At 63.9% G+C, this 15,724-nt stretch overlaps 2 protein-coding genes across 4 annotated transcripts; one reads left to right on the top strand and one right to left on the bottom strand.

Moving 5' to 3' along the window:
- The first annotated feature begins 3,547 nt into the window (after positions 1-3,547).
- On the top strand, positions 3,548-8,095 carry PEAK3 (PEAK family member 3). Of its 3 annotated transcripts, none has more exons than XM_023243393.2 (4): positions 3,548-3,720; positions 4,022-4,309; positions 4,804-5,345; positions 6,643-8,095. In XM_023243393.2, the coding sequence occupies exons 2-4, from the start codon at positions 4,228-4,230 to the stop codon at positions 7,423-7,425; spliced, it is 1,407 nt and encodes a 468-aa protein (XP_023099161.1). In that variant the 5' UTR covers positions 3,548-3,720; positions 4,022-4,227; the 3' UTR covers positions 7,426-8,095. The 3 variants fall into 3 exon arrangements, with proteins under 3 accessions (XP_023099161.1, XP_023099160.1, XP_044899104.1); XM_023243392.2 differs by having other exon boundaries at positions 3,555-3,720; positions 3,953-4,309; XM_045043169.1 differs by lacking the exon at positions 3,548-3,720 and having other exon boundaries at positions 3,736-4,309.
- Positions 8,096-9,997: 1,902 nt separating this feature from the next.
- Positions 9,998-12,452, bottom strand: OAZ1 (ornithine decarboxylase antizyme 1). Its single transcript, XM_023243386.2, is given in 6 exon segments — positions 9,998-10,406; positions 10,552-10,637; positions 10,734-10,906; positions 11,133-11,219; positions 11,221-11,287; positions 12,211-12,452. Coding segments are annotated over 6 exon segments (693 nt in total). The 5' UTR covers positions 12,357-12,452; the 3' UTR covers positions 9,998-10,272.
- Between the last annotated feature and the right edge of the window lie 3,272 nt (positions 12,453-15,724).

Below are 15,724 nucleotides of genomic sequence, written 5' to 3'. Positions count from 1 at the left end.
GGTGGGGCACTCCTGCTGTGCCCTCACAGCTGGCAGCTTCCTCCAGGCCGGGGGTGGGGGTGGGGGTTGTCTCTCTTCTAAGGGGTCCCATCAGTTTCCCTGCTTCTGAGGCCTCTGAGAGAAAGCAGGCAGCTTTTTTTTTTTAAGACTTATTTATTTAAGTATGTTATGTTCAAGGTGGGGCTCGAACCCACGACCCCGAAATCAAGAGCCACAGGCCCTTCCGACGGAGCCAGCCAGGCGCCTCCGAGAGCAGGCAGCTTTATCCGCAATGCAGAGTGGGGAAACTCGGGCCCAGAGCCCGTCTGAGCTGGAAACTCAGCTCCCGAGAGCCTGCGCTCTTTCTGGAAAGAGGTAGGCCGAGTCAGAGTGGTCAGCAGACTCTGACCTGGGCGAGGTGGCCAGGGGCAGTTCTCAAATGCCACTCGGTGTCACTCCGGGTCTCAGTTCCCCATTTGAAGCTGGGGACATGTCAGGGCTGTGGGATGCGCCCCCCCCCCACCATGCCTGATTTAAAAGGAGCCGGGAGGGGCGCCTGGGTGGCTCAGTCAGTTAAGCGTCTGACTTCAGCCCGGGTGACGATCTCGCGGTCCGTGAGTTCGAGCCCGGCGTCGGGCTCTGGGCTGATGGCTCAGAGCCTGGAGCCTGCTTTGGATCCTGTGCCTCCCTCTCCCTCCACCCCTCCCCTGCTCACATTCTGTCTCCATCTTTCCAAAGTAAAATACACGTTAAAAAAACAGGGGCGCCTGGGTGGCTCAGTCGGTTAAGCGTCTGACTTCAGCCCGGGTCACGATCTCGCGGTCCGTGAGTTCGAGCCCCGCGTCGGGCTCTGGGCTGATGGCTCAGAGCCTGGAGCCTGCTTCCGGTTCTGTGTCTCCCTCTCTCTCTGCCCCTCCCCCGTTCATGCTCTGTCTCTGTCTCAAAAATAAATAAACGTTAAAAATTTTTTTTTTTTTTTAAAAAAGGAGCTGGGAGGCGAGGGTGCTGGGCCACGGGACCCTCCCTCAGAGCCTCCCTTCCCCTTGAACCGGGTTCAAGGCCCACGATTTCCTGAATCCCGACTTATTCCAGGGGCGTGGCTGAGGGGTCCTCCTTCCTGGGGCAGCCTAGGCCCGGCTAAAGAGGACCCGGCCTGTTGGTGGCTGGAAACCGAGGAGGGGCCCCTCAGAGGGTGTCCGTGGGGTCCCCCAAAACACAGGACACGGGTCCAGGTAGCACACGTGGGCCCGGGGCAGGGACGCTGAACATCCCCGTCTCGATTTCCCCTCCCAGATGGAGTTAGGAAGGAGGGCAGTTTCCTCCAGCCCGCACCCTCTCCGGGGAGTCCCGGAGCTGTGACCCCTCGTGACAAAACTTAGTGGCTTCAAACAACTGAGACTCATTAGTCCTGGAGCTCAAACCTGTAACATGAGTCAGCAGGGCCGGCTCCCCCCGGGGCCCCGTCTCCCCCCTTTTCCGGCACCGCATCCTTGGCCGTCGGCCCCTCCTCCACCCTCACAGCCAGCAGCACGGGGTCCGCCCCGTCTCTCTGCCTCCCTCTTGTGAGGACCTGTGAGGACGCTGGGCCCCCAGGAACCCAGGGTCATCACCCCCTCGTCGCACAAGCAGAGCCTCAGTCGCACCTGCAGCCTCAGTTTCCCCGCCACGACACATAGCAGGTTCATAGGGTCCGGACATCTGGGCCTGGACATCCTGGGGGGCCGTGACCCTGCCCACCGCAAACACGAGAGCGTTTTTCTCGGGAAGGCCAGCGTCACGTGAAATCGTGAGCACTTAGCATCCCACGGCCACGCGGGGCCACGCCAGACGCGCAGAGCCTGGCTTCGGCTCCCGCAGGACCCGGTGACTGCTTGTCAGACGGAAGATGACAGTCCCCAGAGGGCCCGACACGGAGGCCGAGCGGCCGGCGGGGGCGGGCACGGGACGACTCACAGGCGGATGGCCCGTTTTCGGGGGGAGCCGAGGCAAGCGGTCCCCGTTCCCGAGCCTCGGGGGAGGCCTGCCCAGTGGGGCCTGATCAGGGGGGTGCCGGCAGTAGGCCCTGTGCTCCCCCCTCCCGCGGAGGGTCGGGGGGGGGGCACTGCGGGCACAGGCCGGCTCGAGGCAGGCAGGGGATCCCCACGCGTCACCTGCTTGTCACCCTGCCCCGTCCTGGTGGAGAAGCCCCTGGAGATCTCACCCCTGTCCCAGGCTGGCCATCTGCTCGCCCCTCCCCCACGCCACCCCCCGGCCTGGCCACACGGCTGTCACAGCAGGGCTGGGACCGGGGCGGGGTGGGTGAACCGCTCACCTCGGGCACCGCATCTAAGGGGCGCCCAGAACACTCATCAGGACCAACATTCCATAAACAAAATTAGCTCATGTCCCGTATGCACAGTGACCGAAACAGTCATCTTTTAGATAAAAACGAGATCCGCCCTGGCAGGACCCCGCCCGGCCCCGGCTCTTAATAAAACTTCATTCACGAAAACAGACCGCCAGCCCGTGGCCAGAGCCAACGAGGCTTCGTAAACATGACGGCAAAATGTTATTTCTCCGGATTGCCGCGCGGGGTTGTTTTGGCCTCGCCTTAAATCCTGCGCCTGAGGGGAGAGTGTGGCACGGCCCCCCTCCCCCCTGTCGTCGTGGCTCAGAGCCGTGACCTGGCTGCTGGCCCCCAGGGTCTCGTGAAGGGAAGGACGAGAACCCGCGATCAGGGTTTGGGCAGTGAGGAGGCCGCCTGCTCAGCCCCGCTGGTCCCAGCTGGGACAGCCCAGGATTCGTGGCATCCGGCCCCGAGGTTCCTGGAGCCCGCACCCCGCCTCCCGCCGCCGGTGTCGAAGCCCACCCAAATCGCAGCTGGGTGTGGCAGGGGACCCGCGAGGAAGGGGTTCACGGAGCGGCTTCATCTGCTTCCGGTGGGGAGTGAGATGATTCCGGCTTTTAAAAGTTTTTAAAAATGTTTGTTTACGTTTGAGGCAGAGAGAGACAGAGCATGAGTGGGGGAGGAGCCCGACGCGGGGCTCGAACCCACGAACCGCGAGATCACGACCTGAGCCGAAGTCGGACGCTTAACCTCCTGGGCCACCCAGACGCCCCTTTGTTTTTTAAGGAAGAATCCAGCTGGTGTGACTGTCGTGAGGCAGCACAAGGGAACTGCTCTTCTTTATTCCCCGGAACAGAGAGGGGTGGCGATTTGCCCAACGTCACACAGCGAGTCAGAACAGAGCCGGGTTCCGTGGAGCTGGGACGGGTGGGGGGCTGGTGCGCTGGGGGCTTCTCAGCCGCCCTGCACGAGGCACAGTGAAAGCAGAGGGAGAGGAAAGAGCCACCCTGATGTCGGTGGTGTTTCTCGCTGCCCCAGCGCTGCCGGGGCTCTCTGCCCTCCCGAAGGCAGGGAGCCTAACTTGCCTGGCCGCCGGCCCCCTGGGGTGACCCCTTGGACCTTGCCCATGTCACCCCCCCTGCTCGCAGCCCTGGGGCCCCCCTTCCTGGCCCAGGCGGCGCCCTCTGCCTGGAATGCCCTCCCCACCCTTGAGGGAGGTGTCCTGGGAGGGCGGGCGGGGCGCCAGGCTGGGGAAGTGGCACAGAGGCCCCCACACCGGCCTGCGGTCTGACAGTTGCACGGCACTTCCGGACCACAGCGGCCGCAGGCACACTGTCCCGGCAGGCCGGGGTGGCAGCTGCCCGGAGTCTGTCCCCAAGGCCCACCCCCTGCCCCTGGTCACTCCAGTTCTGCAGGTAGGGGCTCCTGGAGGGGTGCTCGGCAGGGAGGGGGCAGATGCTGCACCTTGCAGAGGTTCGGGTGACCAGGAATCTGGGGGGGGGGGCAGCCGCTGCCCACTGCCTGGCTCGAGGGGGCTAGAGGAGCTGAGCTCTGGGACGGAAGCCCGAGCGGGTCCCTGGCTACGGTCCCCCCCACCACCAATGGCCCGCATTCGAAGCTGGACATTCTTTTCTGTCCGTGTCACAGAGGCACAGGGTCCTTCCCCCTGCCCTGAAAAGTTGATGGGTGACATTCCTGCCTGCCCCATGAGGACAGGAGTCCAGAGAGGGCGACAAACCCTCCCAGAGAGAGCCACACAGCAGGTCAAGGCCAGGCAAGAAGACCAAGACCGCCCCTCTTGCCTGGGTCCCTGCACCCCCACCAACGCCATGGAGCCCTCCTGACTCCCGCATGGGCCCGCCCGCGCACGCCCCCTGGAGTCCTCCTCCCGCCCACGCACGCCCCCAACTCTGACCTTCAGCATGAGCAGCCCCCCGCCGCCCACAGAGACCCCCGCACCTGACGCCCCCACCTGGCCGACTCAGCCTACCTACGGCAACCTCGGTGAGCCACCCTGGGGCCCTGGCTGGGGGACACGGGCTGGCAGGGGCGGGTCGCTGAGCTGAAGGGCTGAGTCTCTCGTCACCCTCGAGGGAGCCCCCTGCCCGATGGCGGCTGAGCTCACTCAGAGTGGTTGTTTGCACATCTTTCATAAAACTTTGTTAAGAAAAGGCTGGGATCATCAGCTTGTAAAAATGAGGAAGCTGGAATTCACGGGGGGGGGGGGCGTGGGGGGGGGACGGGGGGGTCATCTGGCCAGAGCCATGCGGCAAAGGGGACCACCTGCTGTGGGCTGGACACTTCTCGACCACTGATCTGTCACTCCTCTGGGCCTCGGTTTCCTCCTTTGTAAACGGGGGGTGGCGTTCGTACCCCCACAGGGCACCGGGCCGCTGGGCGCTGTTGAGGCAGTCGAGGCTGAGGGGTGGAGTCAGGTTCCCGAGGCCCCAGACTCGGCGAGGCCTCACCCCCTCCCCGCCCCCCCTCCCTCCCCCCAGGTGAGGTCCGCGCCCACCTGCTGCCCTCCAAGGCCTGCCGGCCCCCCCGGAAATCTGGGCCCCCCTCGGCTGACCCGCAGCCCCTGCCCCCACCCCTGCCCAAGAAGACCCTGTCCAGGACCCAGTCTCTGCCCAGCCACGGGGCCCCCAGCCCCAGCCCTGCTCCGGAAAGGCAGCCCCGGAGGCCCTTTCTGGGGTCCCACAGTGTGGACGAGCGCCAGGCGGATGACGGCCAAGCTCGGCCAGCCTGTCCCCTTGCAGAGCCGCCCTTCAGCTCCCTCGACACCTCACTGGGCCTCTCCTGGCACGACCTGGATTGCCCCGAGGCCACGCGCGCCGTCCTGGAGGCCCGGCAGCTGGAGGGTCTCCGCACTGTGCACTCCCGGCTCGAGGCCCGGCTCCTGGGGGGCCACCCGGGCCCCTGCCGCCCCGGCCACGACTTCCGCCTCCTGGACAGCTCGCCCTACGTGGAGAGTGGGGACGCCCTCTACTACCGCATGGTGCGGGTGGGCGACGAGTTGTGGCACCTCCTGGCGGCCAAGGTGAGCCCTGCCCCCACCCCACCTCCTCCGAAGTTTCCAGTTTTCCATCTTGGGCACAACCCAGGACACGCACGGCGGGGGCTCAGCTGCCTAGTCTGCAGCGAGCATGGCCTAACACAGCCCTCAGCGCCACGTTTCTCAAGCGTGGGGCCGCTGACATGCAAATGGCTGGGGGTCTTGTCTGCCGCCCGCCCCCCCCCATGCCCCTCAGGAGCCTAGGAATCTGCATTGTAACCAGTCTCGGACGAACCCTGCCGCTAGAAAGCTGCTGTGTTCACCGCACTGAATAATCCTCGTCAGGAGCTGCCCAAACGTATGGAGCATTTCCTTTGTGCCTTGAGCATTTGCGGGGAGTCCCGGACTCCTGGGTGATGCGAGTATCACCATATTTGTCCTAAGGGCGCGTCTGTCTTTTATGCGCCACTCAGGAAAAAAAAAAAACAAAAAACAAAAAACAAACAAGATTCCTGTTAAACCACACCACCAGGGAACCTCACCCATTTGACAAAACGTGCTAGTGCAGGCCCGTAATTTTTACAGACTGGAGCGTCGTGGGGAGAAGGTTCTCGCTGGCTGTGTGTTCAGTTGACGGTTGGATCCTGGATCCACAAACAAACCCTCCCCTGGCGATTCGAATCTCATTCCCAGAGCTGATGCTCTCCTGACCTGCTAGAAAGAGCCGTGTGCTGGCTGGTCCTGCAGCCACCGGCCACGTAGGACTTATGAGCACTTGAAACGGGGCTGGTCCGGCCCGGGATGTGCTCTGAGGGCCAACCATACACCAGATCTCCAAGGCTTAGTATCTAAAAATTACTGTCATGTAAAACCCCTCGTTCCTAGATTTGATGTTGATGACCGGCCCGTGGTAACATCTTGGATATATCCGGTCAAATAAAAACTACTGTGAACATTACGTTCACATCTCCTATCGCTTTTTAAAAATGAGGCTTCTGGAAAGTGTTAATTATACCGTGGCCGCAGTTGCGATTCTACTGCAGGCCCAGCCCTGGCGCTTCGCCGCCCCTCCCCCTGCCCCTGCCCTTGCCCGGAGCGGTAAGAACCGGCGCCTTTGGCAGGCCGCACAGCCTGACCCCTAAACACCACCCTCCTTAGCCTCGCGCTCCCTAAAATCACGTGGGCCACGAACATCCCAATTCACATTGAACCCCTGCTTCCGGAGGCCAGGCAACCCACCTCCGCCACCGGAAACCGCAGCGGGGGCGGGGCGGGCAGGTGGAGGCGCTCGTCCGGGGGGTCTAGGCGGTCAGGCCCTGACGGCCCCCCTTTGCCCCCGCAGGTGTCCAAGTCGGGAGCGGAGGAGCCTCGCCCGTGGGGCCTGGAGCTGCAGGCCTCACTGCCCCCACACTTCAACCTCCAGGGGCTGTGCGGCCTGGTGCCCGAGGGCGCACTGCCCGGGGTGCCCTGGACGGGCCCCGTGGTGCTGGCGGCCGAGGTGCCGGAGCGCACGCTGACCCAGTGGCTGGCAGAGGTGGGCACGCGGCGGCGGCCGGCGGAGTTGGCCTGGGCGGCGGCCCTGCTCCTGCTGCAGCTGAGCGCGGCCCTGGAGCAGCTGGAGGCGCGCGGCGCGGCCCTGGCGGAGCTGCGGCCGGAGAACCTGCTGCTGGCGGCGCCCCGGGGCTGTGCGGCCGCCGGGCCCCCGCGCCTGCTGCTGGCCGACTTCGGCCGCGTCCACCCGCAGCCGCCGGGAGCCCCGGGCGCCCACGCGCCGCAGCTGGGCCGCCTGCTCCGCACGCTCCTCGGCCTCGCCGCGCCCTCAGCCACGCCCTTGGCCCACGGCCTGGAGACTCTGGCGGCCCGGCTGGCCCGCTCCCGGCCCTCGGCGGCCCAGACGCGCGGCGCGCTGCAGGCGCTGCTCTGGGGGCCCGGGCCCGAGCTGCACCGCCAGGGGGCGCTGCTGGGGCCCTGGCTGCAGGTGCGCCGCGCGCTGCTGGTCCTGCACCTGGCCGAGCGGGCCTCGGGTGGGGAACTGCCCGGCCTGGAGGACTGGCTGTGCTGTGAGTACCTGGCCGAGGCCACCGAGGCCTCGCTGAGCCACGCCCTGGCACTGCTGTGGGACTGACGCCTCCAAGGGCCGCGTGCCTGTCTGTTCCGGGGGGGGGGGGGGGGGGGTGGCAGGCACACAGGGGACCTGGGCCGGAAGGCCAGGCGACTGTGAGGGAATGTGGACGCCTCTTCTGGGGTGCCTGCCCCCTGCCGTGCTGGGGACTTAGGCCCAAGTCGTCCCCAGGAAGGCAGGGGGCTAATGGCCGGCGCCTCCCGAAGCTTCCTGATGCTGGACGGCCCAGCCCTCCCCTAGCGTTGAACACTCCCTATCAACCGTCTCTGTGAGAGGGTGGGACCCCTCCGCCCACCTCCCGGCAGAGGCGAGGAGGATGCCCTTGTAGTGCTGGAGTCTGATGGTCACTGTCTTCATGAGAAGGTGCCCACAGTCCCTCCGACGCCGGTAGCAGAGGCATCTCTGGCCCTGGAGCACCCCCTTGTGCTGAGGATGGCCAGTGATCCTGAGCGTGAACGTCCTTGTCAAGAATGGCTTAAAAAAAAAAAAAGAATGGCTTGGGGTCTCCAGGGGGGAGGGAAAGCTCCCCAGAACCTGAGACACCAGCCCAGCCGGCAGAGCGCCCCCCAGAGGAGTCTGAACTCACCTGCCCCAATGCCACCCTGCCACTCTCTGCACCCGCCGTGGCCCCCTCCCTGGTGCTCCGTGAAATTAAATTTTGTCCAGCCACCAAGCCTTTCCATGGGCTGTTCCCTCTGCCAGACCGTCCAAATCTCACCTGCTCCAAACAAAGTTGCCCCTCCTGGGCCCACCTTCGCCTCTCACTCTGCTCCCACCTCCTCCCAGAGCACCTGTCGCCACCTGCAAGTATTTATGTCATTATCTGTCACCTAAGAACTTCACCCATCAGGCTGGGAGCACCCTGAGGGCAGAAAGCCAGGCTTAACACACAGTAGGTGTTTTTAATTTTTTTTAACGTTTATTTATTTTTGGGACAGAGAGAGACAGAGCATGAACGGGGGAGGGGCAGAGAGAGGGAGACACAGAATCGGAAACAGGCTCCAGGCTCTGAGCGGTCAGCACAGAGCCCGACGCGGGGCTCGAACTCATGGACCGCGAGATCATGACCTGAGCCAAAGTCGGACGCTTAACCGACTGCGCCACCCAGGCGCCCCCATAGTAGGTGTTTAATTAATAGCATAGGATGATGCAATCACCTGGCAAGAAGACTCATCAGGGAACCTAAGGAAAAGCACAGAGTAGCTCTGAAAAATGAACCCAGAAGCCCCGAGGGGTCCCACTGCCCTTGCCTGGGGACTCCAGTCATGCCCCTCACTTCCCTTCCCCCACCACGGCTAATCCCCCGGTATGACCAGGGTCTTCTCCCGCTCAAACATCTCCCATGGCTCCCTAATACCCTCAGAATACAGCGGGGCTCCTTCCAACATTCCACAAGCTCTCTTTGGCCAACCCCTCCTGCCACATTGCCTATCCTCGGAGCCTTCTGGCCACCAGACCTTGCCCAGATTGTTTCCTCCCCTGGATCGTTCTCCCCTCAAGGCCTGTGCTTGACTCCTACTCATCCTTCGTTCAGTACCGCAGCTCGAGCCCCTTGTCCACACTCGCACTCCCCGCACTGGAGTGTTGTCCAGCTTTGTCCCTTCACGCCTCTGAAGACCGGCTGCACGCTCAGGTAGCTGAACATCCCTCTCCAGCCCCAGAGACACTCCAGTCCCTCCAAGTACCTTTCCTGCTCCGTAAAAGATGCCCCCCTTTCCCAGCCTGTCTCCCAGCCAAGGCCTGGATGTCAATCCCTGGGCCATGCTCCCAGACGCAGCCAGCAGGTGGCACTGCGGTCCCGCCGATCTAATGCCTCAGGGCCCCTCCCCCTAGCCCGCCTACTGCTGGCCCCTCCGGCTTCCCCACCTTTGCCCCCCACCCCCACCTGCCAGGACCGGGCAGGCCGCAGTCCCGCCCCAGCACAGCACAGCACAGCACAGCACAGCACGGCAGGGCCCTCTCCAAGGGGTACTGGTGCACTCGGGGTCCGCACCGGTGCTAAGGTGGGGCCACGTCCCAGACACTCCCCAACACCTTAGCCTGGACGGTCCCCTGGGGGCCGACCTGGGAGCCCCGGCCCCACACCTCACCGGGGCCGCACCCCAAGCCACCAGAACAAGCCCAGCCTCAGGCAGAAGGGAAACTTCAGGGCCAGCCAGCATCGCGGCAGAGGGCACCTAAGGTTCAAGGGTGGGGCTGCTGGGAAGGACCGAGAAAGCGTGGGGTTCAGAGCCGGCCCAAGCAGGGCCCGGAAGGGCCTCCCAGCCCACAGGAACCCGGCCATAGCCCGGAGGGCGAGACCTCAGCCTGGGCTTCCCCCCAGCCCCCCGGCACAAGGGTCACTCAACTCAGCTCAGGACACACTACGCCCGCCGCCCCAAGTCGCGGGCGGTGGGGACGGTGGCCGGCTGAACACCACGGAGCCAACACGGGTCTTGTAGGTGTCATCACTTTTATTCAGGTTTTCCACCTGTCTTCTCAAGACCAGAGACCGAAGATTCCCAAAAGCCTTCAAATAAACTCCTTCTCCAAGTACAGGGACAATTGGAATCATCTTAAACCAGCAATAAAAAAGTAAAATATAAACTTTTATTTAGAATTAAAGCAAATACTTCAGTATCACAAACACAATATTAAACTTCAGGAAATATACTGCTAATTTGGAGTGAGCATTTATTTGCACAATCACAACATGCGGACACGCCCAGCAGAGGCGAGCACCCTGCCGCCCGCGCCCTCGGCGAAGCAGTCGGTCACGCCGGCCACGCAAAGCAAAACACGCAAAGGGACCGCAGCGAAGGCTCCGAGGGCTCCCGCGGCAGAGCGCCAGGGCGGCGGGCGGTGCTGCCACTACTCCTCCTCCCCCGAAGACTCTCTCTCAAACGTGTAGGCCATGAAGCAAGCGTCGGGTCTCTTGGGGACAAGGGGATGCCCCGGTCTCACAATCTCAAAGCCCAAAAAGCTGAAGGTCCGGAGCAAGGCAGCTGCAGGGGAGACACCGTCAGAGACCCGGCCGCCCTGGGGCCGCGCGCCCATCACCAGACGCCCGGAGGCTCCGGTGCTTGGCGGCCACGACACCCTCTCCCATCACCTCTGCAGACCCAGTCGCCCCCCCGGGAGGACCCCCACCTCTGTCATCGCGGTTCTTGTGGAAGCAAATGAAGACGTGGGCGGCGTGCAGCTGCTCCTCCGCGAACTCCAGAAGAACTGCGAAGCTGAAGGGCCCGCGTGAGCCCGCTGGCCACGCCCCCGCCCCCCCTCCCCCCCCCCCCACCCCGGGGGCACAGCCCCAGGCAGCCCGGGGCCCCTACCTGTCTTTGCTCCCCTCGGGCAGGGCCCCGCCTGGGATCTCGATGTAGAGGCAGCCGCCACTCAGCACCGCTCTCCAGTCGATGTGCTTGGAGCCCGTGAGCCTGGTCTGGACGTTCAGGACCCTCGTCTTGTTGTTAGACGTTAGTTCCTCTGTTACATTCAGCCGATTATCCTGCCGGGCGCCCCAAGTCCGCACCTGGTATCTGCGCTGCAGCCAACCCGGAGAAGGGCCCCCCCCACCGCCGTCCCCCCCACCCCCCCCCCCCCGGGGGCGCGCGGACATCTGGACGCGGTTGGGGGAAGGGGCAAGTGGCTCGGGGACCTTGGCTCCCAGCAGGCACCGCGCGGGGAAGCAGGTGCGCCCCCCCCCCGCCCCCCGCCGGCGCGAGCATACTCACGGAGTAAAATAAATTAGCTGAAAGATTGTGATCCCTCTGACTATTCCCTCGCCCACCTGGGATCTTCAGGGGTGGGTGAGGGACATCAGGAGCACCACCGAGGCCCTGGACCCAGGTTACTACAGCAGTTAGAAGCGGTGACGGAGGCCCTGGAACTGCAGCCCACGGCGCCGGTGAGCCGGGCCGCGGTGACACCGGCGCCACTTCCGCCTGTCAGGGCGGCGCCGGCACGGCGACCCCGCCGCCGCCGCCCGGCTCCCATCCCCCGTCCCCCACCCCCCCGAGGGCCTCAGACCCGGACTCGGCCTCCGCCGCCACTTCCCGTTTCTTCCCCAACCCGCTCCACTTCCCCTTCTCCCTCCGTCGTCGGCCGGCCCCGCCGGGCTCGTGGGGTCCGGGCGGCACCCCGGGCGGCCGGGCGGCCAGCGGGGCGCCCCCACCCCCCCCCACCCCCGCCGGCCCCGGGGTTGCGTCATCTCGCCGCCGCGGCCCTCGGCCCCGAGGGAGATTTTCACAATCGGCGCAGCCCGAGCGCCAGCAGCCATTTGCTGCGCGGCGTAAACAGGCTCCGTGGTCGCCTCCATCTTGCGCGGCTCCCATCCGGGGCCACCCGAACCGCGGCCGTCTACGTGGCGGGGTCCCGGGGGTGGGGGTGTCTCGAGGGCAGCCGCGCGGCGGCGGCGAGGGGGGAGGGGTCCCGCGGTCAACGACAGCCGGCCGCGCCCGCACAGCACGCACTCGCGCGGGCCTGACTCGGCCTCGGGCCAGCCCGCCCCCGACCCGCCCCCCCCCCCGGCCCCTGACACCGCGCCCGCCCCCCAGATCAGCGCACAGCGCCCCGCGTCCCAGGGACTCTCGCGCCCCCCAAATCCGATCGCCGCCGGGCCCCGGGGACGCCTAGGGGCCGCCGGGAGTGGGGGGGGGGGTGGGGAGGACAGTGGGCACCCGCCCCGCCCCCGCCGCGATTATGGCCTCGACAAAGGGGCGGACCTCGGGCTCCCCGGACTTCCGTGGCCGGCGCCCCGCGGGCCTGCGCGGCCGCGCTTCTGGAAGCTTCGGGCGGGGGCGGGGCGCTCACCTCTCGCTGCTGCGGCCGCCGCGGCTGTGCAGGCTGAGGAGCGGCATGGTGCGGCTGGCGTGGACGGTGGCGCTGGGTTTATCCCCCTCCTTCTCTCTGGCGAAGCAGTGGCTGTTGAGGATCCGCTGCAGGGAGGATTTCACCATCCGGCCGCTGGGGTCCGAAACCAGAAAACCTCCGCTGCGCTTCTCCGCGCCGCCGCCGCTGCTCGCCGTTCGCAAAATGGCGCCGCCGCCGCCGCCCGCCTTTATAGGCGCTGTGTCCGGGCCACGCCCCCTCGCCGTCCGGAGCGCGGCCGCGCGAGGGGGCGGGGCCACGGGGGCCCCCGGAAACGCAGGCGTGCCCGCCCCTCTCGGCGTCTGATTGGCGGGAGGCCGGGGTTGGGGCGGGGCCGCCTTGGGCCCTGCCCCCGCTGCTGACGACGCTCTGCGGGCTCTCGGGGGGCGGGGCGCCGTGGCCCAGAGAACGCATTGCGCGTCCCCCCCGCTCGCGTCAGCTGGGCCTGGGGGCGGGGCACCTCGCTCAGTGCGACTTCGGGAGGCGGGAGGCTGCGTCTCCGCCCTGGTTCCCCGTTCCTCGTCCCTTCCCTCAGCGGGGCCCCTCCCCCGGCCGGCACGGGGCGACGATAGAGGCCCCCGGTATTTGCGGGAGGGGTCCCAGAGCCACCCCCCCCCCTCCGGGCAGGATTACCTGCAGGAATCACCCCGAAAGGATCGGGCCTAACGAGGGTTTTCTGCTTTCGTGTTTCACGTTTTAAGACGGCTGCAATTAGAAAGCGAAGCTTCAGGGTTAGAGACGCATTTGGCGGACTCGGACGGAGCCTTACCCTCGGGAGCTCGGATGCGGGGCGTCCCCGCGGGGAAACTCATCGTTTGACTCGTGCACCAGACCCGCCGCGGGCAGAAGTGCCACTCCCCGCGCTTAAATGCAGGAGCGCACTCTCTGCGAGCTAACTCTGGGACTTATCAGGGAAAATGCTGATGTTTGCAGGTCCTGCTTTGTTTCATGGTCTTGGGTTTCCGGCACATTTACATAGAGGCTCCGAACGAAGCGTTACGTAGCATTGAAGCCGCTCCTATTTGGTTTTTGTCTTCACAATTCCTGCCTCTCGTTTTAATTTCATTCTACTGTGTCCATTTGGGTTAGAGCCACAAACTTTTCCCCAAAGGGACCTTGAATGATTGCCAGACCAGCAGGAGCTCACTCTCCAGAGCACGTTCGCTGAACCCCTGTGTGTCTCCGAATTCCCTTCCACGCCCATCGCACTGTCTGTTATACAGTAACTCCCAAGGAAAACAATGTCCAATTTACAGCTTCCCCCCATGCGTCATCAAGACTCCCTCTAAACTGTTAAGGATTGCATGTAGTGGGCCAACCAAAGAATTTTCCTGGGAAAGAATATTTAAGCCATGACTTCGTTTAGAGTTGCAGCTCCCAGTGAAAATTAAAAGCAGGTGGATTGCTGATCGTGAACTTTCTAATCGTTTTCCATTGTTATGCAGAGACGCATGCTTTGGTTGTGAGGGCTCCCTCCCACCCACCCTGGGGTGCTGCTTCAATATTCTATTTGTAGGGTTAGTATCTTTGTTCTAACGAAGGTCCTGTTTTCTTGACGCCAGAAGAGCCCCTGAGCTTTGAAATCTTTTTTCTTCCTTTTTTTTTTTTTTTTTGGTCTCTTGATGGCTCTCCAGTGTTTTGCACTGACGAGTGATTCTGGGCCAAGAGTCCGGAATCCAGACCTGCCACTGGTCACTGGGTCACATGGTGTTTACTCCCCATGCCTGAGGCCAGAAAGTGACAGAGGTCACAGTTGAGCCTCAGCCCCATGGGTGACTGTCTTGTGCCGGGGCAGAGTCTGGGGAATAAGATTCAGCCCTCTTCAGCCCACAGGGAACCAGCAGGAGCCTCGAGAGGAGAGACCCAACACCCAGGTGGGGAGGGTCCCTTCTTCATTGACAGGTTTTGTGCCCTTGCTGGCCAAAGCACTCTTCTAATTCGGAATCCTCGTGGGTGGAAAGCTGGGGCGGGGGCTCTTAAAAAACAAGTTGCAGCACCTTGCAAAAGAGCGGAGCTTGGAGAGAAAAGGGGGTACGTGTGGGGTGGGGTAGGACAGGCCAGGGAGAGCCAGGGAGAGTAGCCGCAGGGGGCAGGGCATCCTAAGGCCTCCCAGCGCCGTGGCGGGGATATGGGAGCGGTGTCACTCACCCTCTCGGGTCTGGATCTGGGGGACAGCTCCCTCTGCATGCTGTCAGGGAGGTAGGGGCGCCCGGGATGAGGAACATGTTCATCAGCCTCACTGACTGTGGTGGGGGAGGGGACCCAGGCGCCTGCCTCCACCAAGATTGCAAACACTGAGGCCGGGTCAGAACATCCTCCCAGATCTCATCTGGCACGAAAAGGCTGGCTTGCTGTCAGATCTTGGTCACCGCCCGCGGTATTCAGGTACTGAGGCAGAAATTGATTCCCACTAGGTACAGTAGGGCCGGTCACGCCTGGGGGTGTCCCAGGCACTGGCGGGGGAGGGGGTTGAGCATACCCCCGGTCCCCACCACTCGATGCCGGGAACCCCTTCAGTTGTGACAGCCACAGATGTCCCCCGAGACACCACCCCGTGTCTCGCAAATGTCACGTTTTCCTTTCTGTCTACTCTGGGCGCACCTGCAAATGTTGTCTGTGAGGGAGGAAACTCCTCTGTCGGAAGAGCACGGTGGAGGAGAGCTCCCGATCAGCACAGGTTTTTCAAGGCAGCCCCCCACCCCGGGCTGGGCTTGCTGGGGACCAAGACGGAAATCAGACTGTGGGAGCCTGTGAGAGGCGAGGGACCCCCGGGCTGCAGGGTAGGAAAGAGGCATATCAGGGAGGGCCTCGTGGAGGTGGTGAGAGCTGAGCTGCTGGTAAGGACAGCAGAGGATGTGGTGCCTGATGGCGAGCCCAGGCTTCGTGTCCCGGTGAGATCAGTGTGGCGAGGTCCGATATCTGGGGGCGCCAGGGAATCTGAGGGTCTCACTCTGATTTTTAAAAAGGATGTGTAGGGGCGCCTGGGTGGCGCAGTCGGTTAAGCGTCCGACTTCAGCCAGGTCACGATCTCGTGGTCCGGGAGTTCGAGCCCCGCGTCGGGCTCTGGGCTGATGGCTCAGAGCCTGGAGCCTGTTTCCGATTCTGTGTCTCCCTCTCTCTCTGCCCCTCCCCCGTTCATGCTCTGTCTCTCTCTGTCCCAAAAATAAATAAATGTTGAAAAAAAAAAAATTTAAAAAAAAAAAAAAGGATGTGTATAGTTGGCTGATTAACAACCTCCCCCTCAACATCCTCGTCCTAGTTCTGGAACGTGTGAATGTGTCACCTCACCTGGTAAAAGGGGAAACAAGGCAAGGCCCCCGAGGCGGGGGTGGCCCTGGGGCCCCGGGGGGGGGGGGACCAGCCCTGCCCAGGCCTGGGCGTTAGGACTTCTGACCCCAGAGCTGTCAGAGAATCGATGTGTGTGGTTTCAAGCCCTCAGTTGGTGGTGATTTGTCAC

This window comes from Felis catus, chromosome A2 (genome assembly GCF_018350175.1).
Source record: "Felis catus isolate Fca126 chromosome A2, F.catus_Fca126_mat1.0, whole genome shotgun sequence".
NCBI classification, from domain to species: Eukaryota; Metazoa; Chordata; class Mammalia; order Carnivora; family Felidae; genus Felis; species Felis catus.
This window is presented reverse-complemented; position numbering and strand designations above follow the sequence as displayed.